Genomic DNA, 27920 nt, shown 5'->3' with positions numbered 1-27920 from the left:
ATAAACAGTCAGAAAAAGATAAATCATATAACCTTAAAATACGTGACAGCTAAGTAGCAAATGCTGACTTGTCATTACATTGTGAATTGTTTAGTGTGTGTTTAAATGGTTTATCTTCTTTTTTTTTTAAATAAAAGACTACCAAGCGTATTGCACAGCACTGGGTAGTCTATTATTTATCTAAAAAAAAATAAAAAAACCCAAACAAAACAAGTTACATGTAAAGTAGGGATCGGTTTAACATCATCTTATTAAAAATACCTGAGCAGCAATGTTAGGTATGAATGGAAACAAAAAGCTTTTTTATTTTCCCAAACCCACTGTTATATTTGAAATATGTTGCAATCAAATACATTTTATTTTCAGAATGGACTGAAGCACTATTGTTTTCTGGTGTTCTTACTGGAGTGCTCCTTAGTTGCTACATTCCTCTTCCTTGTAATTCCTGAGACAAAAAACAAATCTTTTCTGGAAATCAAAAAGGAATTTCACAAGCTTAATTTTGGAAGAAATACCAAAAAAAAGGAAACAGAGCTCTATGAAAGAAGACAACTCCATGATGAATTTCAAAAAAATTCTGTGTGATTTCACAGCTGTAACAGAGCTTTAATGAGAATTATGAACAGCATCTTCTAAATTAGCAGTGTAATATCATGAACAAGTAGCTTATTAAATCCTCCTGTATATTTAGAGGAAGTTTAATTAAAGGCAAGTTAATCTTTCTGAAATGCTATTAAAAACGTATATTATACATAGAAGACTCGATGTTTAGATCCAACTTGATGTTGCAGGGACACAGAAATGCCAGGAGAGGGTGTTCAATGAATTCCTCCCCCCTGGCAGATTTCTTCAGATAATTCAGTCGCTCTTCTTTTATTTCTAAGCCCTTTCTTCAGATTCGGGTAATCAAGCATATGTTATTGCTTTACTGAATAAAATAATTCTGAGGCAGGAAAACCCAAACAAGAAGTGACCTACTGAGAAACCAGTATTTGAAATATTCTAGTTTATATATAAATTGGGGTATTTCGTTGCCCCAATAACTTCTTTGAAAGATTTAAGGACATTCCTCATCTAGGTCTACTACTGTAACTGTACAAAGAAAGTACAGCACCTCTCTGGATTACTGTTATTTGTAATAAAAGTTCATCAGAAAGACTTGTTTCCTCAAACAGTACTAATAAAACAGGTTCTGGGGTTTGAGTTTGGGTTTTTTTTTTTTTTGCCCTAACCTAGCATTTTAACAGTTTAAACTGTGCAATGGCGTAAAACCTCTTCTAGTTTTTATGGTCAATTCTCGGCAGACTGAGATCAACATCGCAAAAAGCACCAAGTAGCAGAGAGGACAGATAATAGGAAATAAATACATTTCACCTTTAAAGATTTTTCAACATGGTCTGATAGAACATGCACAAGGAGCCTGCAGAGCGCTTGAAGGACCTATGGAATGAGTTTTCTGCTTTATCTCCCACCATTTCATCCAGGACTCTTTCTCAACTTAAAAGAAAGTCTTCATATTTTAGTAGTCAAAAAGTAAGAAATCTTAATTACATATGGTGTTTGTGTGCCTCTGATACCCCTTTCCACACCTGTAACTGCTAGGACAGCAGTTCTACCTTACCTATTAGAACTTTTCCTGGGTGTAAGCATTTCCTGATTCTATCGGTTACTTAAGTGCTACAGTAAGCACTGGATTTCTTTTACATTTATCTTCCTTCTCTCAGAATTAAAGCAAACACCATTTTTCTAATTTTGGTAACTAAATCAGCTGTTTAATTGAAAATAACATTAACTCTTAATGGTAGAGGGAGCAGTGTCAGGAAGGGATCTTCTTGTTCTTTAGTTTATCCTCTAAGTTTGCAAAATATTTCATTTTGGCTAGAAGCTTCTTAGCTTCTTGAAGATCATCTGAAATGAAATACAACATTACTAGTTTACAGAGGGAAGGATGAATTTTCATTTTCAAAATGAATCTCAAGATTTCAATGACAGCAACCGTTTTCAGTAGTTGTAAGAACCCATACACTATTAACACCTTGTTGCCTATTATTTTCATCTCAGATGGTTTTGAAACACCTCAACTGATGTGTTCCACAAAACATGTAAAAATGTACAATTTAGAAAAGAAATGTGACATGAATACCCTTGAATGACGTTTCTGTAAAGTGGCGATAGTATTGATGTAGCCACTGGGGAATTTTAAGTATATAGACAAGACAAACTTTGTTTTTTAATGAATGTAATTAGACCAACTGCCATCACTGAAAAGTGCAAAAGATTTGTAAGAGTCTGGTACGGATAGTGTCAGTTCCAACACTGATAGTGAAATAATTTCTCCTTAATTAAACAGTTGGAGGGAAAAGTTTATCACCTACTGACGAGGAAAGATGCAACACAATGCTTAGCTCTCACAGTACAGAGTGACAGGTTATGAGGCTGTAATTCTTCACATGCAGGCCTAGCCAGCACTACTTTGCGTTTGAAGTTTTACAACACACTACTACGTAAATCTAAGAACAAAAGCGTTCCAAGACCCAGGGGAGAAACGTAAAGGTTTCTTCCCAGAGTAAGAACCGAGTCTGGAATGGTTCAAGCTCCTGCCTATCAGCTGGTTGTAGAATAAAGTTTTGTTGCTTCTTGCATAGGGAGTCCCTAAAACCTGAGGCTCAATGGGGCATCAGGTCTTCTCTTGCCATGCAGCTTCAGTGGTGAGCAGCAGGATTGTTCCTCTCTTGACATTCACTGCACAGAACAGCACCTGCTACTCGACAGCTTCAAGCCTGAGAGCAAGGTCTCCCAAATTCAAGTTTTAAACCTCAGAAAAGGTGGTAAGTTTGATAAGAAAAGAGTCTGTCCTTACCAGTGTTCTGGGAAACAAACAAACAAAAAATTCTTAGCATCTGCATTCCCACTTAAAGTGATAATTTTGATGCAAATTGAATTAACTGGAACTTTTGTATTGGATTTTTTTTTTTTTTTAATTTAATGTGAGGTCCTGAATTTCCTCAATCACCAGAAAGGTCAGCTTGGAAGTATTTATTCTAAATACCAAACAAAGAACACTCGTTTATGCAGCATTTCTGTTCTGTAGTTCAGGGAATACTTGCCAATAAGAGAATGTGGGTTTTTTTAAGCATTTATAATGGTATGTATGGCAGCTAAATACTTCATAGAAATAGCTACCTCTTTCAAAAGCTGCAGTCACCTCTTTGGTCAGTTCTTCTTGTTTAACTGCAAAACAAATTATTTCATTCACATTTTGTTACATATTTAGTATATTTAATACCACTGCATTCTCATTGTCTGTGGTGGGAAACTTAATTACTAGTCTCATAGTCTTTTGGGAGTTAAAAGAGCTTTCCATAATATTGCTGTCAAATTTTTTTTATATTATAATTTCAAACAGATACATGTATTTGTTTAAACAGGTTTACAGACAGCAGTTCCAATCCAAATAAATCGTCTCTAACTTCCCAGAAATCTAACTTACTTTTGGTGTATCAGTTAACCCTGCTACAGTTAATTTTCTTCTATTCTACTTAGTTTTTATTCTAGCTATTCTAATTGCTTTTAGCACACCACTGTTATTGCAAGGAATTAAATATACCAATAAACTCCATGTTTTGGGTATCACCAACAATATAAACAAGAAAGTTGCTTATATAAGGATAATAATCACTTAATATACTGGTTGCTAAGTTGAAGAAGGTGAAAGAAACACAATGGCTGTATAAATGAAGAAATTATTTAATGTGGTGAGTCAAGCATTTTGTTAAACTTCATTTTGAGTGGTTCTTTTAAAAGTCTACTTGCCCTGACCTGCTGAAGGATGAATAAGTTCCTTTTTATAAACAATATAAACACGTATTTTGCCATCAGAATAGGTACTGTTCTACAGATTTTCTCAAGCCAGATTTGATGTTGAGGTGGCATAAACTGGTAAAGAGAACATTGTTTTTTGGCAGGGAGGAAGCTCTTGCAGCGAGTCAATTCAAGACTAACGCAAGTTAGAGATACTAAAAGAAATACACTGAAAAAGCCTTCAGGGAGACTCACGTTATACAAGATACAGTAAATGACTTCTGTACAAAACCTTCACATCATAACCTACCTTTGATTAAAGTTTCGATTTCTTCAAGGATATCCTCATTTTTAGGCTCTGCTAATTTCTCATTAATTTCCATTATTTCCATGAGAAACACTGAGTCTGCATCAGAGTCTGTCTCCTGTGCCGGCTCTACTCCATTCAGCTCCAGCTGGTGAAGAAAATGGGAACTTGGAAATACACATTCTTACATCTATTTCAATGTGAATTATTTTCTTGAATATTAAACCTTTTAGTAGGGCTCACTCAGATTTGTATCTGATAAACTTACGGTTTATTCCATGAAATGTTTATAAACAGAGTCAGTCTTAACATTAACTCTGTAGGTAGACCATAAAAATCAGCAGTTAACCACAGCAAAAAAATGTATTGAAGGCTGCCAAGGGCCTGACTGAAATTTCAAAGGAACAGCCATGGCCAAACACAACGCGTGATGCAGGAAACAAGTTGGTGTAACGTGAGGAACAAATGAGATGGTAATAATCAGAAAAACATTAAAGAAAGTAGTGGAAAAGCTGATTAATTTTCAGACAAGCTTGTTTTTGGTCTCCCTTCAATCCCTGGTAATCCCCTTCTTCAGAGGAACACAAATTAGCATGTTAATGATGGAGAGGTCTGATTCATGACATTACCACCAGCAGCCCCAGCCAGCTATGATTAATTATGGGAGTAATGATGAAATACATAATGGACACCTTACTAGATAGAGGCCACGGCTCAAAGGGTTCAGGAGGGTTTGGTAGGCCTTGTTAATCAGGGAAGAGTGTTGCTCAGAGTAGTACTGTTCTTTCTGCAAATGGACAATAAGTAAGAGTAGCAAGTTAAGAGCAAGTGGCAAAATACATTACGCTTTGTTACGTGCAGAGAAATAGCGTTCCCGCAACAATACACGTGTAAAACTGAAAGCTGATTTTTAACAGGGATCGAACAGGAGAGGGGTATATCTGCGCTTGTAAACCGTGTCATCTCCTGCAGCTGAGAACTCGAGAACCACAGCAGCCCCTTATCGTCATCCTCCGCCGCAGATCTGTGAGTAGACATCTCTGAGCACCAGCACACAGGAACGGCGAGTCCCCGTAATCCCAAACCGGGGGCGGGGGGGGCCCGGCGCTCTGCTTCGCCCCGCCACGGACGGCACGGCCTGGGGCGGCTCTTCCTGCGCGGGGCCCTGCGAGCCCCGCCACCAGGCCCGGGCGCCGCGGGACGGGGCGCTGGGACGGGGCCGGCGGCGAGACCCATCCCCACCCGCCCGGGGAAACCGCGCAAGCCGCGCCGGGGGCAGACCGGGCGCCCCCGCCCGCCCGGCGCTCACCGGGGGCCTCCGGCCGAAGCGGTCGGGGTGAACGGCGCGCTGCAGGCTCCGGAACCGCCGCTGCAGCAGCTGCACGTCGATGCGGAACGAGCGGTCACTGCGGGCGACAGAAGGCGGCGTGAGGCCCGCGGCCGGCCGAGCCCGCGGCCGCCCTACCCGCACTCACCAGCCCATCAGGCGGAAGAGGTCAGGCCGAGGCCCCGGCGGCTGCAGGGCCCGACAACCGGGGCAGAAGCGAGGCAGCCCCTCGGCGCCGGGGAGGGCGCTGCCGCAGCTCCAGCACCGCAGCGCCGGGCCAGCGCCCGGCCCGACGCAGCGCGGCCGCGGGGCCGCCGGGGCCAGGCGGAGCGCCCAGCGCGCCCTGCCCAGGCGCTGCCGCAGCGCCGCCTGCATCCCCGCGGACTGCAGCTCCCGGCAGCCCCCGCGCGGGCGGCCGCGCCCTGATTGGCTCCGTTGGCGGCGGGGAGCGGCGGGGCGCGTGCGCGCTGAGCAACGCGGCAGCGGGGCCGCGCAGCGAGCGGCGTGGGCTCCGCCACCCGTGAGTTCGAACCCCCCCACCCCCCCGGCTGCTGGGCCCGGCACGGCCCCGCTCCCAGGCGCCCCCGCCCCGCGGGCCCCGGCCGCCACGGGCCGGCCTCCGCTGCTTGTCCCGGGAGGGCCGCGCAGCTCGCTCGGCCGCGCGGTGCGCCGGAGACGGGGCTGCAGTGCTCGGGCGGGACGGCAGGGGGCGCTGCGGGAAGGTGGTTTGAGGCCCAGCCCGGAGGGCGGCTCCCGGTGCCGGCGGGGCGGGGCGGGGCGGGGCGGGGCGGGGCGGGCCGGCTGAAGCGGTCGCGGCTTTCGGGAGCTCCGTACCGTGGGCGGCGAAGCGGCAGCGGCCGCGTCTGTGGGAGCCTGCTGGCCTTGCCGGTATTTCCGAGCGCCTCTAAAAAGCAACACAGAAAGTAGCCGGGCGCTGCGGTGTTGGCTAATAATGACACGTAGCGAACTGGTAAGGAGACGTAGATTAGTCTGGATGGTACATTGAGCTGGGTGGCGACCGGCCTGAGCAACAAGGTAGCCCGGGGAGCCGGGGCAGCGCGCAGGTAAGCGCCGGTGGTCCCGGGGCGGGCTCGCGGGCGTTGTCGCAGCCCCTTGGCGCGATGAACACAGACGCTGTTGGAGAACGGCAGCTGCAGCCGAGGTGGCCGGTGGATTGTTGTTTCTTCAGCGGGGAGGAAATCGCGATACCGCTGTGTGTTCCCCTGGCTTAACAGGGCAGGTAGATGCCATTTGTTGCCTTTTCTTGCTGCTGTCTTTGATAGCAGCTGCTAGGGGTGTGGTGTGGCTTTGAGCCTGGCAGAGTTTTGTACGTTAATTATGCATAGGTGCGCCTGTCTTGTAAATAAAATTCCTGCATGGAAGAGATACGTGAAAAATTATGAGTTATAACCTATATTAAAGGAATATTCAGCCAAAACACCGAATTGGCTTGCTGTGTGATAAATCTATTGTGTGCTTTCAGCATCAAGAAAGCGTATTTCATTTTATAGTTCTTATTTTTCCTTTTTCAGTTTTTCCCTTTGTGCTTGGGGAGCTGCAATGGTTACTGCTTTGCGTGGGGATGCTTTGTCAGAGAGTGCTGCGCATGCGTTTGTGAAATAAAGCGTGAGCCCTGAAGAGCTCAAGTAAAAATCTGAGCATGAGACTTACCTGTTGTTTTAGAACCAGTAGAAGGAGCACACTTTCGTTTTTGAAAGGAAAAACATCATGGTTTGCAAAATTCTTGTGGACTTAGATATAATCCACACATGCACACTTCGGTTGAATGTTTTAGTTATTTGAAGACTGGGAATAGACTTGGACGTTAGTAGTGTGGTGTGTGAATGTTTGTCAGTTTTACTTTCCTGCAGTAACTGTTTTTTTAAAATTTCTCTTTGAAGCCGACATGTCTCGAGAGACTGGAAGTGAAGCGCAGCAGTCTCAAGGTGCTCAACAGTCACAGAGTGGTACCAGTTCCTCTTCCAGTGGGTCACAGAGTACTAGTCAGTCTTCCTCAAGTTCTGGGACCCTCAGTTCTTTGGACACTGTTCCCACTCAGGAGCTTCCATCAATCCCTGAGGAGGAATCTGAAGAGCTTGTTCCTCAGCCTTGGGGTCGACTCTTTGCACTTGGAAAAGGTTTCAGCAATTGTGGTATGTGCATACTGTGATAAGTCTCTTGGTTCATTTGTAGTACCTCAGAAAAGTTTTGAGCAGCTTGGCAGAGAGCATTGTCTTTACATTTTCAAATTAAATACATGCAAATTTAAGTACAAGATTGCAACTTCAATAATTTTGTATTCTGTGCTACATCCCAGTGTTTATATTGAGTACCCAGATGCACGGCTTCTATAGACTTAGAGGAGATGTAGAGGAATTCTGGGGTATTAATGTTCTTTGTTACTTGCTTCATTTTTGCCATTTCGTAATTTATTTTGTTTATATATCATACGAGTCTCTCTGTATTGCTGAAGGTGAACTCAAAACTCTACTATTACTAAAGAGGATAAAATTATTAAAACGTTGTACAAGGTGTTGGTGGTGCATGGTGCTTTGTCTGAATTAAGGCAAATAAATTTGATTGCATAGGAAGAATGCTGTTGCCTACTTACGACCATTTGGCATCATTCTGTAGTGCCATAGTTAATAACTTCTGCAATTTTGTGTTGTCTCTCTGCTTTTCTTCCCCCTCCTCTACAGACTGTGTGAATGATGAATACTGGTTTGGAAGAGACAAAAGCTGTGATTATAGTTTTTCTAAACTAGGATTGTCTGAGACTGGCTTCTACCAAAACTATAGCAAGAAGCATTTCCGAATTTTCAGGGTAGGTGCAAAAAACGTTAACTGTCTTTTTCTATTGTGGCATAATTGAAAAAGATTGACTTTGGCAGGGGCAGGTCCTAAAGAAATCCTAAAGAAATTTGACTCCTTTAACAAGACTCTTGGCAATGCTCCATTAATCTGGTTTATGAAATAACCTTAGTAGTCTATTTCCTGAGCCAACGTAGTAAATTTCTATAGTCTTTCATGTCTTTACAGTAAAGTAATTTTTTCCCTATTGTTGTCTTTCTTGTGTTTTTCTCTCTTTGAGGAAATGGGTCCAAAAAATTCCTATGTTGCCTACATTGAAGACCACAGTGCAAACGGAACTTTTGTTAATAGAGAGCTCATTGGAAAAGGGAGGAGGCTTCCACTGACTCACAACTCTGAAATTGCACTGTCTGTACAGACTAATAAGGGTAAATTGTACTAAACATAAGTAGGTTCTTCATGTGTTGACCAAGAGGTCGTTTCTGCAGTGATTTGAGTATCTTTCTTGCAAGCTGAGCTTCTTCATGAGTTCTGTTAAAATAGAGCTATGAATTGATGTTTTAGTATTTGCATAACAATTATCCGTATCCACCTGAACCCTAGAAAATAAAATGAAAATTTAAAAGAAGCTGCATCAGGAACCACCTTACTAGAGTATAAACTTTTATAGTTGTTTTCCTATTTTTGAAACACTTTTGTGCTCGAGTAGCTGTGTATGTGGTGGTGGGACCAGGGAAAACAGACTATTCAAGGGAAATTAAAAAAAACCCAGGTACTTACCAGATGCAGCATAATAACTAAAAAACCCTCTTAAAAATCAGGAGGGTTGGGAGTTTGTTTCTCTGTCTTTGCTTTTCCACTAAGACCCCGTCTTCCTGATTGTCACTTCTCTTTGTTCCCTGCTGTGACATTGAAGTTCTGGCCTATTTTGTCCTTAAACGTAGTGTTGATTGATTAAGCACTGTTCTTAAGTTAAATATGAAATATGTCAGTTTTCAGTAATAAGATCACCTTGCTAACCCATAGCTGATGTCATTTATAGCATCAGTTAATTTTTTATATATTTATATTTTTCTTCTGGCAGGCAGCATTTTCTTAGTTATGTTGTTGGCTATAAAAGCTGAGGAAGCATAGTTGTTCATTGTAACAAAATTTTTAAGTTAATAACAGGAAAATGATCTCCACTCATCTTCCTAGTGTTTGTATTTTCTGATCTTATGGTGGATGATCAGTTGGTGTTTCCTAGAGAATTCAGAGAGAAATATGTCATGTCAAAGACTCTGGGAAGGTAAGCATCCTTCTTTCCACAGTTTTAAGCGTTAATTTTGTTACTGTTTTCAGTACCTTGTGCTGGAATTCTTACCAGTGTTAATTGAGATGCTGTTTTAGTTTTTATAATCCCACAAATATTCTAGGTGTTTTACGGGGTAATAAGAGCCTGCAGATACCATTCTTGCTGGTTTTATATTTTACGTTTTTAGTTACATGCAGCAAAGCAATTTGATGAAGACTGAAATGCTTTGATTTAACTGAGATTTCTGGGGTCAGTACAAGGATACCTGGGACCAAATTAATAGCCTGTGATAGGTGGTGTAATAATTGCCTTGGAATTTGAATGAAAATTAAACAACCTTCTCCTTTGTTCTTGCCACTTTGTGCCTCTTAAATGAAATCCAGCGCAAATAGCTGAGAATCCCTTTGGTAAGAAACCTTTCAAGTGGTGTAAATGAGTGAGACTTTTGTCCTTCTGACAATTGCTTTTCTCACTGCAGTTTAAAGAACGCTGTTTTCTGCTGACTAACAGCTGGAACAAGTTAATGGAGGCCATGACCCAGTGTATTCTCTTACCTGCTTCATTTTACATGGTCTAAAGCTGATGCTTATTCAGAACATATTAGCCTGAGATGCTTCGTGGCACTCTGCATTTGTTAAGACCAGAGTACTGGGAATGCAAATGCTGCAGCCTTTGTACTTGTGCGATTAGAAATAGAAGATGCTTCGAGGCAATAAATTATGTGATTACTGAATTTATTGATCAACACTTCAAAATAACATTTTTTTGCTTTCTTGTAACGATGTTTCTATTCTCTTTATGTGCAAGAATGTTTATGTATGTTTACAGTTGTTAAAAGGAGGAAACTGGGATATGAAAACTTTGGAGAAGTTTATTTTCAGAAGAATATTTGAAAAACTAGTGTTAATCATGAGCAGCTTAGTAGTTACTTGAAGTGTTATCTTCTTAAAAGATTCTTTTATGTCACTTGTTTTAGCAATTGTTTGCTTTGAAGTACAGCATTTCTAAAACTAAGTTTTTTTTCATAGAACTGTCCGTAAAATGCTTTGATTGTAAAATGTCTTTGTTTTGATTTTGAAAGTTTGGGATGGAGGCAGAAGGAATTATTTCATTAAAGACTAAGTAGCAGTAGTGACAAAAAATCTGAAATGTACTAGATTGTTCATTTATTTCTTTCCCAATTATATCTCTTTATTCTTTCAATTTAGGCCATCAAAGCAAAGGCCCTCTCACTGAATTATAGCTCTCTACTCCAACTTCAGCTGTTAAACAAATGAAATAAGTTTTTGGTTTGTTTGGGGTTTTTTTTAAAGAAAAAAGAAATAAATGAATGATAACACCTGAGTAAACCTGTTCTTTACAACAGCTTAAACAGCAATTTTGGCTTTATTCCTGTAATTGGCTTGGGTTTTGTAACCTACGATTAATTGTGAAACCCAGGGTTTTTTTCCTCTAGAACAGAACAAAGTCTGTAGATTCTTAACAAGTTTTTAAATTTTGTATATTAATTTGCTCAGTTATTGGAAGTGGAAGGAAGAGCTTTATGTCAGAATATAGCTTTCTAAAACATCACTGTTGAGGCCTCCAGACAGAAGGGGAAAGAACTGTTTTCAGGAAGGAGAGAGGCTATCTTAAGTGGGGACTATTTTTTCATCTTTTGAAAAAATACAGTCAGGGAAGAGTTTGGAGGAGAACGGTTAAATGGAAACAAATCCGAGTGCAAGACACAAGGATTTCTTTCTGTAATATAATTGCTACTTAGTAAAAATAAAAGTATTGTCATACCTATTATTCAGATTTGTTCAGTCTGGTGTTGAGAGAACTCTTCACTAGGTTCCCTTCTCTTAAATGCATTTGTGTGATGGAAATGCGGACAGAGCTCGTCCTCGATGTTCACTGGTACCCTTTGTACAAGCAGATTAGTCGCTCTATGTATTTTTGAATGGGTGGCCCTTGACATCACTTGCTATTTAAACAGACTTCCTAACTATTGAACGCTTTCTGAGGAAGTTTTGACACCGTGCCATATTCAGAGAGTTGGAAAGCAGCAGCCTCAAATTGTGTGTAATCCAATGCTTTCATTTCATTTGTCTATACTTGTTATGCAGAATTTTGAAAAACATTTGTAAGCATTAACTTACCTGTGCTTTCACCTAGTGGTGCCTGTGGAGAAGTCAAACTGGCATTTGAGAAGAGCACTTGTAACAAAGTTGCGGTAAAGATAATAAATAAACGGAAGTTTATGGCAAGTGGTATTAGCGAGGCAGTAAGTATTTTTGTTTGTTTGTCTGTCTTTTGGCCATCTTGCGGTGGTCCTGGAATATTTGGTAACCTCTCTGACTCTCCAGCTCTCTTCAACTAAAGAGGATTTTCTCACTTAATGTATTCTGTATGTAATTTCAAAATGCCTTTTGATTTTACAGAATCTATAGAATTCTGTAAAAAATGCTTGCTTTTATTTTTTGACCACACTTGCTTACATTCATAATTTAGGACTTTTTGTTAATGTGGTGTATACAAAGGGTGGTGGGGAGTCTTCTGGGGCTCATCTCCTGAAATGCATCAGATAGGCACATCATAACCAGCGGAGTGTGACCAAAAATTTTCGAACTCTGCTAATTTTGTTGTATTCTCCATCTTAATACTTTTTAATAAAATTGTGTGAAGCCTTTTGGGAAGGGCTGTTCATGTGTCTAGTCTTGTAGCAGAAGCCTGAATTTGAAGAAGAACAAGCAGAGTGGTTTTATGCCAAAATGAGAGAGATCCAAGCAACTCATATCTATTACTCTAATTTTATATAAGGATATAGGATAAACTTCGAAGAAAATGTCTGAGAAAATGGACTTCAGAACACAGATATGATATATGGGATCTGTTCAAGCTGACAAAAGTATTGGGTACTACATAGGAACTAGTACTTGATCTGGAACATACTTTGGTAAAGAGAAAGATTCTAAGGTGAAAAGGCTGAGGAAAGGATGCCAGGAGGCTTCAGTGAGAGCAGAATTAGTTACTAGTGGAAGTTTTGGGAATTTTTCTTGAGATGAGTGTTCTGTACTATTGCATTTAGAGATCATGGCACAAAAAGTGGGAATATACTAATTCAACTCTTTGGCACTGACCCAAAGTCTCTGACGGAAAGGAAGATTGCAGTATCGTATATGAAGAACTGATACTGTTGTATGCTGGAGTAATAGAAGTTGGATAATGTTTAATAGTGCGAGATTGTATACTTCAAGATCAGCAACAATGTCTGCTGTAATGTACACTTTTCCTAGTTCAGAGGAGGAGGGAGATCCAGTTATTTGCAGATAAACATGTGACATCAATGTGAAAATTGCAAGATGCAATTTTGGAATATTTCTAATGAAGATTAAGAAATGCTGTTATGAATTATAATTATTAAGAAATGCCATTGTACAAAACAGCAATAGGACTGCATCTGGAATGTTGTATATGGATTTGATTGTTTGTGTTCAAAGATGATTGATTTGGATTGGAAGAAGAGCAAAAAAAAAAAAACAAACCTGCTGGGTTGATTTAATGAGTTGAGCATAAGTCAGATTAAAAGAATCTGTTTATGTTGTCTTGCAAAACAAATGCTAGGAGAGAGTAGTGTTTAATTTTGGGGTTAGCCCATACAGAAAGCATCTTGGAGCAAGGAAAACTGTTTAAAGGACAATACAGATATATACTCACCAAGATTTATTTTTTTTTTTGTAGTTTGGAAATTAGGTGGAGATTTCTAACTTGCAGTGAAATGACATGTCTGGAGCAATATCTTGCTACAGATAGCGAGAGACGATTGTTCATTTAATTCACGGAAGGCACCTGATCAGTTTATGGAAAAAGATTCTGTTATGGTCACTTAAAAGTAGCAAGAGACATGAAATGATGGCTTTTCTGGTACTGTCTCTTAGTTCTGATGTGTCTTATTTCAGAACAGCACTGTCTTACCCAATATGATATTTGATTCTTTTAATAGAACCCAGCTTTTAATATCAATACAGAAATTGAAATTTTGAAGAAAATAGATCATGTGAGTGTTACTGTACATTTTAATTCCTTTTTGCTGCCTACTGTACTTCTGTAGTTCATTGACCTTAATGTAGTACTAAAGATCAATTTTATCTGTTTAGAAAATATGTTAAAGGATGCATATAATTTGTCTTGTAAATAAGTCTATTTAACACTTTTTTCTTTTTATGTATACTATGTCTTTACAGATTTAAGATTTTAAAACCTTAAATAACTGAGATGTAAATTTGAGAAGAAACTTCACAAGAGAAGTTTCAACCCGAACCACTGTTAACAGAAATCTTTCCATTATGTGTGTTTTTGTAAATACTGCCAGATCACCAAATATAAAGATTAGATTCCACTGGCAATTTTTTAAATTTGTATCCCCTCTTTCCCCTGCATATACCCCCTTACCTGCAAAAGGCATTTCTTTTGTTAAGTGGAAAGTTTGCATAGCTTAATGATCTTTCCCTTGCTTCCCAATGTACTATTGCATATAAAGAAGATATTGAGGGTACCGTGACTCACAACTGGAAAAAAATAAGGATACTTGTGAGCTGTAGTCTCTGCAAGAATTGAATGGTTTTGTGTGTGGAGGTACAGGGGAGAAGACAACAGACCCGAATATTAAGTGTTTGCCGAAGCCTGGGGTGCTAGTCAGTTGTGTTTGTTAGTTGAACTGGTGTGGCTGAAATCATACTGAAGTAGGAACTTTAGGATGATAAACTGTTGATAATGTTAGTTTTTACAAATGATTCTACTTTTTTGTGTATGTCCATTTGTGTTCCCTTTTTTATTAGCCTTGCTTAATCAAGATCAAAAACTTCTTTGAAGCAGAGGATTACTACATTGTTTTGGAACTGTAAGTAACTTGTTTGAACGTAAATGCATAAAATGAAATGTTTTTCATAGCCATAAAGAATGTATGTAGTTCTGTGGGTGTGTATAGAACTGTGGTGGGTTTTCTTGTTTTGTTTTCTTTTACTGGCCTCCACTGTTCTCTGAAACCCCTGTAAAATTAGGAACTAGGATAATCAGGAGAGTAATTCTTTGCTCTGAAGGCACTTAGTGCCTGGATAGTTGCTCACTATGCTGCTCTTGTGGATTGCTGCTACTTTTTTGATTTTGAGCTCATAAGAGGAGGCTGATCAAAAACCTTGTAACAACTCCCAGTGAAGACTCAGGACATTAGCAGTGTGTGTGCTGTGTTTAGGACATTGCTCACTCATTTTCAGAAATATATTCCTTTGCTGTAGCCAAAATAGGCAAATGTTTTGGTCTCAGTCTTGTCTAATGAGATAAATCTTTTGGAAGTAATATATTGACTTGTTACCTGCATTTGTTTTAGGATGGAAGGAGGAGAATTGTATGACAGAGTGTCAAGGCCAATCAAGATGAAAGAAGCTACCTGCAAGTTGTATTTTTATCAGATGCTGCTGGCTGTAAAGGTACATAATCATCAATTCTACCAAGAAAAATATGGTTGTGCATGTGAATATCACTCAGATTAATTTTTCAGTCATTTGCCACTTCTGAAACCTGTGCAAGCAATCAGCACAGCACTTTTAACAAGTTGGTTTAACAAGATTCTTTACCTCAGTACAGCCAAAGAACATTCAAACACTTTTACTTACTAAAATCAGGTACTAAAGTAATAATACAGGCTGTGCTAATTGATGGCAGGATTATCATGTGAGACTTCTAGTAGTGTGCAGGCAAAGAGTCATCAGTGTAGCAGCCTTTAAAAGAATTAGTGATCAGATGCTTTAATATGCATTCCTAAATAAGTATTTCAGTTCAGTAGACAACAGATTAAGACTACTTTAATAGATTTAAAATACTGAATATTGAGTCCTTAGATAAATTTATTCTAAATTCATGAAATGGTAAGCATATTAGTAACTTCTGCAAGATTGTTTTCTACATCAAACTTAATTGTTTGGAACTGAGTATGCTTTCAGATCAATTCTTTTCCTTTTTTCTTTTGACTCAATTTTAATATCTTGCAACTGCCAAAATTAGAAACTTAATAGTTGTTCTGTAGTAGGTATTAATAAATAATAAACCTAGAATTATTTTCCTCATTAGTGAGTAAACTATTGTATTTTTCCCTCCATTCTCGTTTTTGGGACAATCACTCATATAATAAAGGTAGTGTCATTACCTTCTACTTCATAATGATACTATGTTTTCAGATATAATAAAGAAAAGCTTCCCTTCAGTGTGACGGCATCTCTAATACCTATTTTGTACTACTAGTTAGAACCAACATTGTCCCTAGTTTTAACTCAGACTTCATTGTATCTTAATATGTCAGTCATTTATGACTGAACTTTGATGCTTGCTTGCTCTCAGATGTTCTCCTAATGAAGCAAGAAGTCTATTCTCAGATTTGGAGCCAGTAGAAAACTGGATAGTAGACTTGCATGTAGACTTCAGAACTACAGATAAGGGAACAATTCTACGCTTGCCTCAAGGAAGTAATTTTTTTTCAAAATCCTTTGTATATTTGTACATTTACTTGATGTTGATCTTATATCTCTTCCTTACTCAGTGTTCCTGGTTATATCACCAGGCTTTTGAACCCCTTTTCAGACTCCAGCTCTTTGATGACTGAGGTGTTATTTAAATCTGTCTACTGTTACTTACCAGTGTGAGGACTGTTGTGGCATGGTGAACTTAACTGTCTTTGCAAACTGAAACGGGGACTTGTATTTAAGAGGATACAATCATACAATAATAATGACTATAAGAAAGGAGACAGAGTTGGAAAACCAGAATTCCTACAAAGGCAACATAGAACTTTGGTCTTCCATAGTTCTGTTGCTTTTACTGAGATGAAGAAAGAAGTATAGCTTTCCAGTGAATGGGAAGAATGGAACACCTTGCCAGGTCGACATACTGTGCTTGCAGTGAGGTTTGACATTTGAAGCATAATGGTTTCTAAGGTTGTTGTTTTGTGTGGTGTTTTTTTGTTTGTTTGTTTGCTTTTTTTAAAAAGAGAGAGTCTCAAGCTGTGTAGCTTTAAATGCATGCATGCCTCTTACACAACCATTTCAGTTGTCCTGCCATTGCTATATGAACAATTGGAAAGCTTACGTTTAAAAAAAGTGAATAGTCTGTTTTTTGTTGATTGTTTATCTGGATATGTCTAGTATCTTCATGACAATGGAATTATACACCGAGATCTAAAGCCAGAGAATGTGCTACTTTCATCTTCTGAAGAGACATGTCTTATAAAGGTAAGGAAACTTAACGTTTCTTCTTGTTCATTTAGAAATTTGGGAGTATTCCTTCCCATTCTTCTCAATATTTAGTTAAACATAGCAAAAAAAAATATTATGGAAGTATTCATACAAACTGTGAAGCAACTTAAAACACTGAGGTTTTTTTTCATAATTTTAATTTTATTTTTGTGGATATTTCAACCTATATGCTTATCTAAGAACAACTGAGAAATATTGTGCTTGTATAGCACTTAGTTGAGTACATAACTTCAAATGTCCATACATTTTTTTTTTTTCCCCCAATAAAATCTAAATTCTTGAACTACAGACAGCATTTCCACAAATATCCAGGCTGTAGAGTGACAGGGTTTTTTTTTGCTGTTGTTTTGGGGTTTTTTTGGGGGGTTGTTGGGGGGTTTTTTTTCCCCCGGATAAAGCATTGAATAATTTGCATGCTAAACTGCTTATTTTTCAAGTAATCTCTTCTAGTAAGCTACAATTTCTCTATTCTGTGGTTGTCCTTTTACATCCAAATCTGAGAGTACTCTTTGCTAGTGTGAAGTGTAATTCTCTGTCATATTTCTCCCTATTCTTCCTCTCCTGCTCTCAGTTGTTTACTGAATACTTAATAATGTTCGGGGTAAATTTTGTTTATAGTCATATACTGGAACTGACTTGGAAGGAAGAAACTTAATATTACCTCCTGATGTATGTTGACAATCTGATATGTTCTAGCACAATGAATCCTAATATGTAACGTGGTGTTACCATTTTTTAAATACAAGATTACAGATTTTGGACAATCCAAGATTCTTGGAGAAACTTCTCTTATGAAAACATTATGTGGTACTCCCACGTATCTTGCTCCTGAGGTTCTAAATTCACTTGGGACTGCTGGATACAGCCGAGCTGTGGACTGCTGGAGTTTAGGAGTTATTCTTTTTGTATGGTAAGATACTATGTAGATGCTACCTTCATCGGGCAGTCATTGACATACATGGCTCAAGACTTGGCAACTTCAGTATGTTTATTAGGAAGTGAAAGTACGTTTAAAACTATATACATGTAAAAGATGTTATGATAGCAGATGCTTTACAATGTGTGATTTTAGTGTTTCATTCGCTATGACAAAATTTGTGTTATTTAACTTGTTTTCTTCTTTAATACAGCTTGTGTGGATATCCACCATTTAATGAGCAAAATACCCAACTGTCTCTGAAAGATCAAATCACTCGTGGAGAGTACACGTTCATTCCTAAAGAATGGAAGCACGTATCAGACACAGGTGTGGCTCCGTTACAGTGGGTAGCAGAATGTCTAGCTCTTGTAGTTTTTGTTTTCCTTTATCTTCCTTTTAGCTGTATGGCACATCGCATGTTGATATGTTTAGCTTTTAAAGTAGTCTCTTAAAAATGTTTTTGTTTTTTTAAGTTCAAAGCTGAAGCATTGGAAAGAGCAGATACATTTTCGTTGAAGAGATTTCTTAGTAATATTTAGCTTTATTAACTATAGAAGTACAGAGTTTTGGGACATATATGAGGATGGAAAGTGTGTTAAGGTTGTACATAGTCGTAATGTTACGTATAACAGAGTAATCAGATACAATGAAAAAAAATGACATAAATGCCATATTTTTTCACAGTGTCTATTAAGCAGTTTCCTAAGAAAACTAAGTTTATGTGATGATGTTGAGCATACATGTGTACATTTTGTCTCTTCTCTCCCATCTTCTCAAATGGATAGTCTGCTTTGCAAGACACTGTAAGCCCGGAAACAAAATTAAGCTGCCTTTGCTTGTCTAGAGTAATACTGAAGCTGTTAAGAAAGTGCTGAACTTCCTGGTCATGCTCAGAACATGAATTGTGGACATGCTCATGAATATGTGGACATAACTTTTTGTATACTGAAAAGTGTTGAATCACGTGCATGTGAAGGAAAAACGGTTACAGTCTGCAGCCCTCCCTATGCATAGAAAAGAGAGTCATCTGCCCAGCCAGTATTTTTGGACATTGTTCTGAAGTGTTATAAGACATGTTGTTGCACATAGCTTTGGTGTATGCATGTTGCAGAACTTATTTTCAGGTAATGAATTTATTGATCATATGCCAACCAACTCTTTTTATTATCTTAGCTCTGGATCTTGTGAAGAAGCTGTTAGTAGTAGATCCAAGCAAACGTCTTACAACAGAGGAAGCCTTAGAGCATCCTTGGCTTCAGGTAGGAATTGAGTCTTAACTGAAGTACAGCGAAGCTGGGTTGTTCTGGGGATAACTTCTTGGTGTAAATTCAAAGGCAGTTCAATAGCCTGCATTTTACAAGGTTTTGTTGATACAGTGTAATTTCCTTCTGTAAGGAAGCAGGGGAACACTGACTACTCTGGTCACCAGAGATGTAATGTGTGCCTGATCCTGCTTCTGTGGAGAATACCATAAAAGGGATACCATGATGGGCAATGAGAGCTTCAATTCTTTAGCTTCATGGGAATAACAGCCGTTATCTTAAGTTAGAGCTTAAGTCTGCCTGTCCATAGGCCTGTCTCTGACAGTAGCCAGCAGAAGAGCAACTGTTGTTTGGTGCTTCTCATGGGCATGCACTGCTGCCTGCCTGTCTGCTGGCTACACAGGTTCTGCTGGCTGCTGTAAGACCGGAGTGATCCTGCTGCCTACTTACAGACAGAGAAGAAGAAAAGGCCATATGTTTAGGAATTGTTTTACTGGCATTGTCAGTGACATGTAGGAAGAGCAGCCATCAGATCCCAACCTGTAGGATGACATTAGCCCAAATACTGTAGCTACCACTTTCCTGTTGCACAGCTCTAAACCAAACAGAGTGAACACCTTGAACACACTGCTTCCATGTCTCTCTGTTGGAAGCAAGACGATCTTGCAGCACCTTTTTGTGTGTCAAAGCCTTTGTGGGATGGAGCCTTCTCTTTCTTGCAGCATACGGAACACAGTTGCTTCTTTGCTCTCCCAACAAGCAAATGCACACAGATTTTCTTCTCTTCCTGTACTCCTTGTCCTTTCCTCTTGCAATGGCAACTAGACCCCCTGTTGTTTTTCAGTGTGTTTATTTTCTTGGCCCCTGTCCCTGGCAAAGCCTTCATTAGCTCCTACCCCTTCCTATTGCATCTTTTACAGCACGGTATACTTTCTCAGTTCTTCAGTTTCATGGTCCTTTTCAACTGTTGTTGTTGCTATTTGTCATCTTGTAGCCTTGCCTGATGCTGTTCAGTGCTTTTTCCCACCCTAAACACATTTTTGCTTGATTTCCCTCTTAATTTGACTACTACTTTGCCCTACCTTGTCATGAGGTCTCCATATGTAGGTTTTACCTTGCCACATCACACATTCTTCTGCCAGAGAGAAAAAGGCATCAGTAACTTCCTCTTCTCTTCTCCAAAGTGGCCACACTGTCCTTAGTTTTATGTCTGTTGCCTTTTTTCTTTATTATCTGGCTGATGCATCGTCTTTGTGGCTTAGCTATCTTAACAGCAGTGCAGCTCACATGACTTCGTATGCCCTCTCTGCACAGGCTGAGGGCGTTTCTCAGCCTTGGCCAATTTGGTTACCTCCTGATGCAGTGTGACCCATGCTAGAATGTGTCTTATTGCTAACTGTGTCAGGGCCCTTGGTAACAGCCATAAGAACTTGTATAGGAGAGCTCTTTATTCTCTTGGTCTCATGATCTTTATTACATCATAATATAATAAAGGCAGCTCAAAGCAGCTTGGGTCCTTGCCAAGTAATGTAATTGTCTCAGACTAAATCCACAATATCTCATGGTTGATGCATGTTCAGTAACCTGTATTCAGGTAAGGGAGAAGGACTCAGATTCCATAATTTGTCCACCTGTCCAGCTGGAAGGAGGCGTTTCACAGTTTATATGTTCACTATGCTGTGGTTATCCCACAGATGTTTGACTCTGGATCATATTTTAAAGGCATTGTAGAGTACTGAAGAGTTCTGTCCAGCTAAACTAGGTCCTGTTCCAGCCTATCACCTTTAGCTAAGTAATCTGTCAGGACTCCTGCAGTCCTGTCATCTCTAGCCTTTCCATGAAAACAGCTGTGTTTTCTTTGTGGGAAGAAGATGAAACTGATTTTGATATTAAGAGAACCAGATTTTAATGGTCCTAGTGGTAAATACCAACAGTGAGCTCCTCATGGTCTCTGCTCGGGAAGACTTGGAATAGGTAGAGCTTGCAAATACCTGCCTGGGTCAACACTGTAGATTAGGGGTTAAGCACAAGCAATAGCTACAGTTCTTTCTACTTCTGTGCCATACCATCCAGCAAGTTGCAAGTCTGCTCTGTTTAATGCCAGCTTCTCTGTCAGTAATTCTTTCCCACCAGCCAGTTGGCTTCTGCTGGAGGTTGTGGTGCCAGCTCAGCAGGAGAGGTTGACAGGCCTCTCTGTCTTTATTTTTGTTGAAAGATACTGGTATTAAGCTACTCCTCTCCATACTCTGATCCTGCTTCAACACACTTTGTATGCCTCCATGATCTGCTCTGAATGTAATGGAAAATTCTGGATCTCTGGAATTTTTTCTCATAAAATAAAGCCCAGTCTGCATCTCTAGCTAGTCTGTGCTTTCAAATTTTTAGTCCCTGCAGAGAACTGTGCAAAAGAAAAAAAGCACGGAGTATTCTGCTGAATACCTTCTTTCAATACAACCAGCAGCTTCTGTATCCTTTCTGAGAGACTTCTTCTCAGAACTCTCTAACATCTGAGAATCAAGATGTGGTTTTTAGAGACCAAGTCTGTGGTTCTGATAGGATGGACCTCTTCCTTTGAGCGTTGTAACAGAGTCCCACTTCCTCATCTTGTTTGTGTGGGCAGGCAGTGCAGAATCCTGCAGTTTGTTTCTGGCAAGTGTCCAGGACTACTATGTTCTTACTCTGATGAGTATGAATAAGTGTCACTGGTTTGGGAACCCACTGAGTAGGAGGTGATGGTTTCCCTGCCTCCTGTTACAGTCTAGTTAGGTTTGTGAGAGGTAGTCTTTAGGTGGTCTTTTATTAATTTTGGCACTCCAGAAGTGACTGCGGCCTATGAGCAGAAAATGCATTTGAATTACTATTTTTAAGTCATTAACTTGTCCTAATTATACTGCTGAGCATCAGAAAATTCTTCCTGGCTTTCCTGGCTTTTACTACTGTAGTTTTGTGTGTAACTTCTACAGTGAGTTAATCAGCTGTAGATTCTTACATTTAGATTATAATTCTGAGCAAGAAATGTTATTGATAAATCAGGCTACACTGATTTTACAAATCGCTGGTGTGCATAATGGGAAAGGGGAAGTGTATGACAGTGATTTAGACAAGCTAAGAATCTGAGGTATTTCAGTATGTAAACTCAACTTGTTAGCATCTTGACTATATATTCCCTTTACGGACACCTCTTACTGTTATGTTTAATTTTGAAGACAGGACAAAAAGTTTCAGAAAACATCATACCTGCAAATCCAAATGTCATCTAGCATTCAGATGCCGTTCTTTAAACTGTTTCCCTTCATGGGCTGTTGCTAAGAGTGTCAGTTGTTTATAGGTGATGTACACTGCCAGCTTGGAAGGCCAACGTCCAGTATGTTCAGTTCTAGATATCACACACGTTGAATACTACCACCAAAAGAGCTACTTGAGTCCTGTTACTGTGAGTAGTGAGAAGGAGTTATTGGCTCCCCACTCCCTCTTGTGTTGTCTGTAAGTATTGTCGTTAAAAGTTAGTATGGAAAAAGCATAACAGACGCATGCTTTACACGTACAGCTAATGCCTATTAGCCCTCTCTAATGATTTTGGGCCCACTAGGGAATTTTTCAGATATTAAAAGTAAGTGTGTTCTCCAAACAAAACTGAATTTCTACAGCTTTATTTAAACCAGTAGCACTTGCAAATTAGTGTTTGAAATACCTGTGCTGTTTACTCCATTCTTTGTTTAAATCTAAAACTTTAAAACTCAGTGGGCTGCTTAAACCGAAGTATTACTCAGTGATGTCTTACCTGTGTTTATGAGGTACTTAATAAAACATTTTTCAAAGGCATATAAACAATTAATTGATGTTTCTGCGTCTGAAAACTTCACTAGGATCTTTTGAATGGCACAAGATTAGTTTGGTTGCATGCTGAAGAAAAACTCAGGTTTTTGTTATATAAGTGGAAAAATACTTATTTTGCCAATCAACTCAAATGTAGCCACAGTCAAAACAAGTGACACTGGAAAAGACAGACAAGTCCCAATTCTATGTAAAATAAACTGGATATTCACATCAGAGCCTTTTTGTAGCACTTAAGAACATATTTAAACCAAAAAAGGAGATACTGCAATACTCCATAGTTTAGAAAAAGAACCCTCTCCCCTGCCTTCACATGAAAAACCCAGTTAAAACATTTTAAATCCTTAGGAGCTCAATGATCCTTATTTCTAATTGTCTCTGTCGCTTCTCTCTGATTTTCCCAATCTTTGCTGTGATAATGGAACAAAATTATACAACCTGTTAGCTTCAGTCAGTTTTTTAGAATAAATGTCTAGTTTTGGTTCAGTTGTTCAGTTGGTGAACACACAGTCACTGTTCAAAGCTCAGCCAAAAGAAATGATCTGTATTAAATCACTATGAGCAGCGTACTTCATTTATTCCTGGGAACGGTTTAATGACCTGATTTCAAGTCTGGAAGTCTGATTTAGGGTTTGCAGGTAATCCATAGCAACCCGTTCTAGTAAAATTCCCGCAGGAGAAATGGCCTAAACTAGAGAATGAGATTTTCTTTTTAAAAACAGGGAGTATACTATGTCAACTAAATGTCTTGTTCGCACTGATTTCCTGTTCCCTGAGGTTGCCCAGCATAGACCAAGAGCACCCCGGTCACTGGCAGCTAAACCAGAATGAGGTTACGTGCTAGCTTTTTCTCTTGAAACACGCCTGACTTTCTGCTAAACTAGCTTCTCTTAACCAAGGATCTCTGCTGTCCTTCCCTCCTCTTAACGCTTCTGCAGCCAGGCCTGTTTATGCACAACTGAGACTAAGTCTGCTGCTTCTGCAGTGCATCTCTCCCAGACACTTCCCCTCCACTAATGGCAGCTTTTAGCTTACCACTGTGGGTAAATAGAGAATGAACTGTACTATCCAGTGAACTTCTGTAGTGATTTGAATGCTCTATGAATAATATATTTGTTGATAAAAATGTGGGTTTTCAAAAGGGAAACTTCACTTCAGTGAAATGCTTGCCCAAAATCTGAATCTTTGCTTTCCAATTGCTTTCCATTTACAACCTTTAACATAAGTGAGTCCATAGAACTTAACGATAACTGTGGGGTGCTTTTTAAGATAACATTTTGTTTGAAAGTTTGGTGGGTGGATGTGGGTGAGTTTATTTGTTTGTTTTTTCTGGTTTGTTTTTTTGTTTGGTTGGTTGGTTTTGGTTTTTTTTTTTTAGGGTATGGGTGTTTTAGCTGGTTCTTTTCTACCTACTGTGTACAACAGGTTTGCTTTTGGTGGGGTGGCAGCAATTAAAACTACCCAAATTTGGGATGCTGATGAAGCTGAGTTAGTGGAAATGAAAATGTGCTGTTAGAAAGGGAAGTCATTATGAGAACAGAACGTAAGACTATAAGGAAAATACTTGTTTTTCAAGAGTGATTAACTGTGTTTTGGTGAAAGCAGGCACGAAGTCCTGATGAGGCCTCTTCTGATAAGGCTGACTGATGAATTATCTGCACAAATTCCTAGCCTGTAGGTTCTGTTCTTTCAATGTTGTTATACTTTGTTGAATGACACTGCAAGTTCAGTTTTAGCTTGACTAGTATTAGCTAAGTAGTTATTGAGGGGAAACTATTTCTTTGTAGAATGAAATAGAACTATTTTTTCTTACCAGCGCTGTACATAAACCACCTGCTCAAAATTCTGGTGTGGGGCGTATCAGAATCAGAGAATGGTTTGGGTTGGAAGGGACCTTTAAAGGTCATCTAGTCCAACCCCCCCTGCAATGACCAGGGACATCTTCAACTAGATCAGGTTGCTCTGTCCACCCTGACCTTGAATGTTTCCAGGGATGGTGCATCTACCACCTCTCTGGGCAACCTGTGCCAGTGTTTCACTACCCTCATCATAAAAATTTCTTCCTTATATCTAGTCTAAATCTACCCTCTTTCAGTTTAAAACCATCACCCTTTGTCCTGTCGCTCCAGGCTCTATTAAAAAGTCAGTCCCCGTCTTTTGAATTGCTGATCCATTTCATTAGCCAAAATGTAGGCTTTTCCTTTAAACATTCCATATGCTACTTAAGAGTTACTGCTTTTTTTCACAGGATGAGGATATGAAGAGTACATTTCAACAGCTACTTGCTCAGACAGGTGCCAATATGAATCCACCGCAAACATCAGAAATGGTATGCCTAACAGGTTATTTGAAGATTAATACTTGATGCATAGAGAAACTAGACTTTAAAGTAATCCGTAATAAAGAAATCAATTAAATTTGAGAACTTGGAGAAATGTGCATTTTGGCTGATGTAGCAGTCTGCTAATTATCTCTGCTTTCTGAATAAAAGCGATGGACTTCTGTGCTTTGGCAAGACACTTTGTTTAAATGTACAGAAACAGTCTTCTAGGCTTTAAAGGATTATTCATATATTTAAATTGTTGAACATGTATGTTTTGATGGATTCAAGTCACAAATGTTTAGTGTTCAAGGAAAAATTCTTATGTTAATGAAAGTTTAGAAGTGGTATTGTGACTTAATTACTTGATGCAAATTAGGAGAATTTTAAACAGTAGTGGAAGATAAAGCTGGGACAGCGTCTTATGAGAAGGGTCAAATATAATTAGATACTGGTAGAGAAACATTTGTTAGTCATGCTACTTTTTTGGTCACAGAAAGGAGACTTTATCTAACATCTGTAATTCTGTAGCAAGCAAAACAGTTAGGCTCTGCCTTACCTGATTTAATGTAGCTGTCCTCCTCTATCTTCCTTTTAGCCAACCACAACAAGAAAACGTCTGCATGAAAATGAGGAAGAATCTGACTCTTCTAAGCGTGCTCTTCCTTCTACATCATTTCAGAAAATGAGGTGAAAAAAAAGAATGTGACTTTTGTTAATTATAGCTTTTTTATGGAAAGCAGAATTTTTATTTAAGAAAAATCTTAATAATGGAATAACTGTTGAAGATGCAACTGATAAATAAAAATAACTTTGTAAGACTGAAGTGACTGCTGTGTATGCATAAGAATCTACACAAATAGTCATGTTCCATTTCATCCAGCTGTCTGACTCAAGGAGAGTATCAGAAAAAACTCATGAACTAAGTCACTAAAAATTTTTAGGCTAGCTTCATCACCACCTACACTCTTTGTTTCTTCTGTTGCAGTTTCTAGGTTAGGCATGGAAAGAATGCTTAGTCCTCACAGATGACAGATAAATACTGTGAAGTGGCTGATAGGCTTTCAAAGCAAAAGTTACCATCTGCATGTAGTTTCTAACTGGTCTCTTCTTGAAAAACGTGTACTATGTTTGTTTCCCTTAGGATGGACTGAGTAAGAGGGAACATGATGACAAATGATGTAAGGAAGATGTGTAAGTTCCTGCAAGAGAAGAACTAGGAACTGAACAGAGAAAAACAATTTTTAATTTGCTTGTCTGTTAAGTGAAAATTCTGGACTGTGTGCCTCTTACTAACAGATATTAATTTCATTATTGACTAAGAGGGAGCAATTTAGTAACTTTGTTCTAAAACACACATCTTCTGGTTAAAGGCATTTACTGTAAATTGATTTGGAAAGAATAAAGCCTAATGCGTTATGAAATAAACAAATGTTGAGTAGGAATTAAGACATTCATGAGTCACGTTTTCCTATATGTGCCTATTGCAGAGATTTGTGTGTTTTGAGATATTTGATATTAACCATTGTTAATGATAAAATGGCAATTCTTGTACATTCATATTTTTCTTAATGAACCGGATGGAGGAACATCTATGGGCATCTGGATGAAAAAAATACCACTGGTTCAAATCCACTCCAGATACCTGGGGGTGATAAAAACAGAAGAAACGCATATCTGTCCTCTACTGACAGATCCTGGTGCACACGTGTGATTGATTGGCACATCCTCAAAGAGTTCTGGTACTTATCGTGGCTCATCTGAAGTAAAAGGGAATACTCAGCTGCCATTTGCTAGATAAAAAGAATCATAAAGGACTGGGTGTGTTTGGGCTAGGTTTGTCATCTGGTGTACAGCAAAAGTCGATACCTTTGGGATTTGGTGATTTTAAAAAGATCTGCATCATTACAGATGAGAAGGTAATTCACTAGCTTCCACTTACATGGCAAGTTAACTGTAATTGGTCTTTAGATAGAAAATTTCTATAATTTATTCCTCCATCTTTTTTACATTCCACTGTTATTTTCTTTTTAACTGCTTTGCTTCGATACTTTCCCTGGGGCCTGACTAAGACCTGCTTTCTAATGACAATTCTTAATTTTTATCTCACTCAGATGAAGTTAAACCTTTGAGCTGATGGCTGTGTTCATAATTTTTGCAGAAAGCTTTTTGAAGTTTCAGACTCTTACATTTTTTTCCTTGAAAGAGTAAGTTTGGGAGGTGTTACTAAATTCCACTAAGGTAAAGCGACATCCAATTTTCACTTAGATAAGAAATTATTATTTCTTTATTATGTATTATTCACAGCATGAGAGCCTTCAGCATAATCTGCTTGTGTGTTCAACAGCCCCATGGGTCTACAGCAGTTGGAAGGCTTGAGTGTGGATGCCGGTTGCACAAACAGGATGAGAAGGCGAAGGGTGAGCCTGGCTCGTGCCTGGTAAGAGCAATGCCACCAGCGACCAGCGTCACTGCCTGAACTCGGCAGAGGTACGGTGTGGAACCCCACTTACCCTCGAGCAGCTGTTGCTAAGGCTGCTGCCGCCTTTGGGAGATGGTCTTCCACCTTTACGGCAGTACGGCGGTTTTGGAGCTGTATCCTCCGTGAAGATGGGGCTCGGCAGTGTTCATGGCAGGCTGCCTGCTTTTCAGGGGGGCCGCGTGGAGGCCGGGCTCGCTCCCAGCCCCGCCGGGCCACCGCGTGCCCGGAGCTCCGGCAGCGGAGGGGCGCAGGCGGCCTTGGCGGCAGCGGGGCCCAG

General features: G+C 39.5%; 3 protein-coding genes and 1 long non-coding RNA gene across 14 annotated transcripts in view; 2 read left to right on the top strand and 2 right to left on the bottom strand.

Moving 5' to 3' along the window:
* LOC137669960 (solute carrier family 2, facilitated glucose transporter member 11-like) overlaps nt 1-5162 on the top strand; it is a 17567-nt gene extending 12405 nt beyond the window's left edge. For 3 of the 4 annotated variants that reach the window (XM_068412465.1, XM_068412466.1, XM_068412464.1), the window contains one exon: nt 367-1203. In XM_068412465.1, the coding sequence (XP_068268566.1) occupies nt 367-585 (219 nt within the window). In that variant the 3' untranslated portion in view covers nt 586-1203. Of the gene's footprint in view, nt 1-366; nt 1204-5025 lie in introns of those variants that run through there. The other variant, XM_068412467.1, reaches the window with a different exon arrangement.
* On the bottom strand, nt 275-5810 carry HSCB (HscB mitochondrial iron-sulfur cluster cochaperone). Its single transcript, XM_068412468.1, has 6 exons — nt 5584-5810; nt 5418-5514; nt 4806-4895; nt 4112-4256; nt 3184-3231; nt 275-1908 (listed from the first exon to the last, which is right to left on the bottom strand). The coding sequence occupies exons 1-6, from the start codon at nt 5808-5810 to the stop codon at nt 1817-1819; spliced, it is 699 nt and encodes a 232-aa protein (XP_068268569.1). The 3' UTR covers nt 275-1816.
* Nucleotides 5086-26487, top strand: CHEK2 (checkpoint kinase 2). 8 transcript variants are annotated; one of them, XM_068412459.1, is made up of 17 exons: nt 5086-5134; nt 7337-7588; nt 8135-8259; nt 8527-8674; nt 9444-9534; nt 11698-11806; nt 13526-13579; nt 14361-14422; nt 14909-15008; nt 16716-16802; nt 17573-17736; nt 17957-18072; nt 18919-19004; nt 22336-22440; nt 25090-25170; nt 25760-25851; nt 26306-26487. In XM_068412459.1, the coding sequence occupies exons 2-17, from the start codon at nt 7342-7344 to the stop codon at nt 26313-26315; spliced, it is 1677 nt and encodes a 558-aa protein (XP_068268560.1). In that variant the 5' UTR covers nt 5086-5134; nt 7337-7341; the 3' UTR covers nt 26316-26487. The 8 variants fall into 8 exon arrangements, 7 of the variants coding, with proteins under 7 accessions (XP_068268560.1, XP_068268557.1, XP_068268561.1 ...); XM_068412456.1 differs by lacking the exon at nt 5086-5134 and adding an exon at nt 5882-5955; XM_068412457.1 differs by lacking the exon at nt 5086-5134 and adding an exon at nt 6284-6675.
* LOC137669964 (uncharacterized) lies at nt 17079-27920 on the bottom strand. The gene is made up of 4 exons (XR_011049201.1): nt 27675-27920; nt 25721-25829; nt 22245-22438; nt 17079-21837 (listed from the first exon to the last, which is right to left on the bottom strand). It is a non-coding gene; the product is annotated as an uncharacterized lncRNA (long non-coding RNA).

Source organism: Nyctibius grandis, chromosome 14 (genome assembly GCF_013368605.1).
Source record: "Nyctibius grandis isolate bNycGra1 chromosome 14, bNycGra1.pri, whole genome shotgun sequence".
In the NCBI taxonomy this organism is placed as follows: domain Eukaryota; kingdom Metazoa; phylum Chordata; class Aves; order Nyctibiiformes; family Nyctibiidae; genus Nyctibius; species Nyctibius grandis.
The sequence above is the reverse complement of the archived record's forward strand: the minus strand, read 5'-3'. Positions and strand labels throughout refer to the sequence as shown.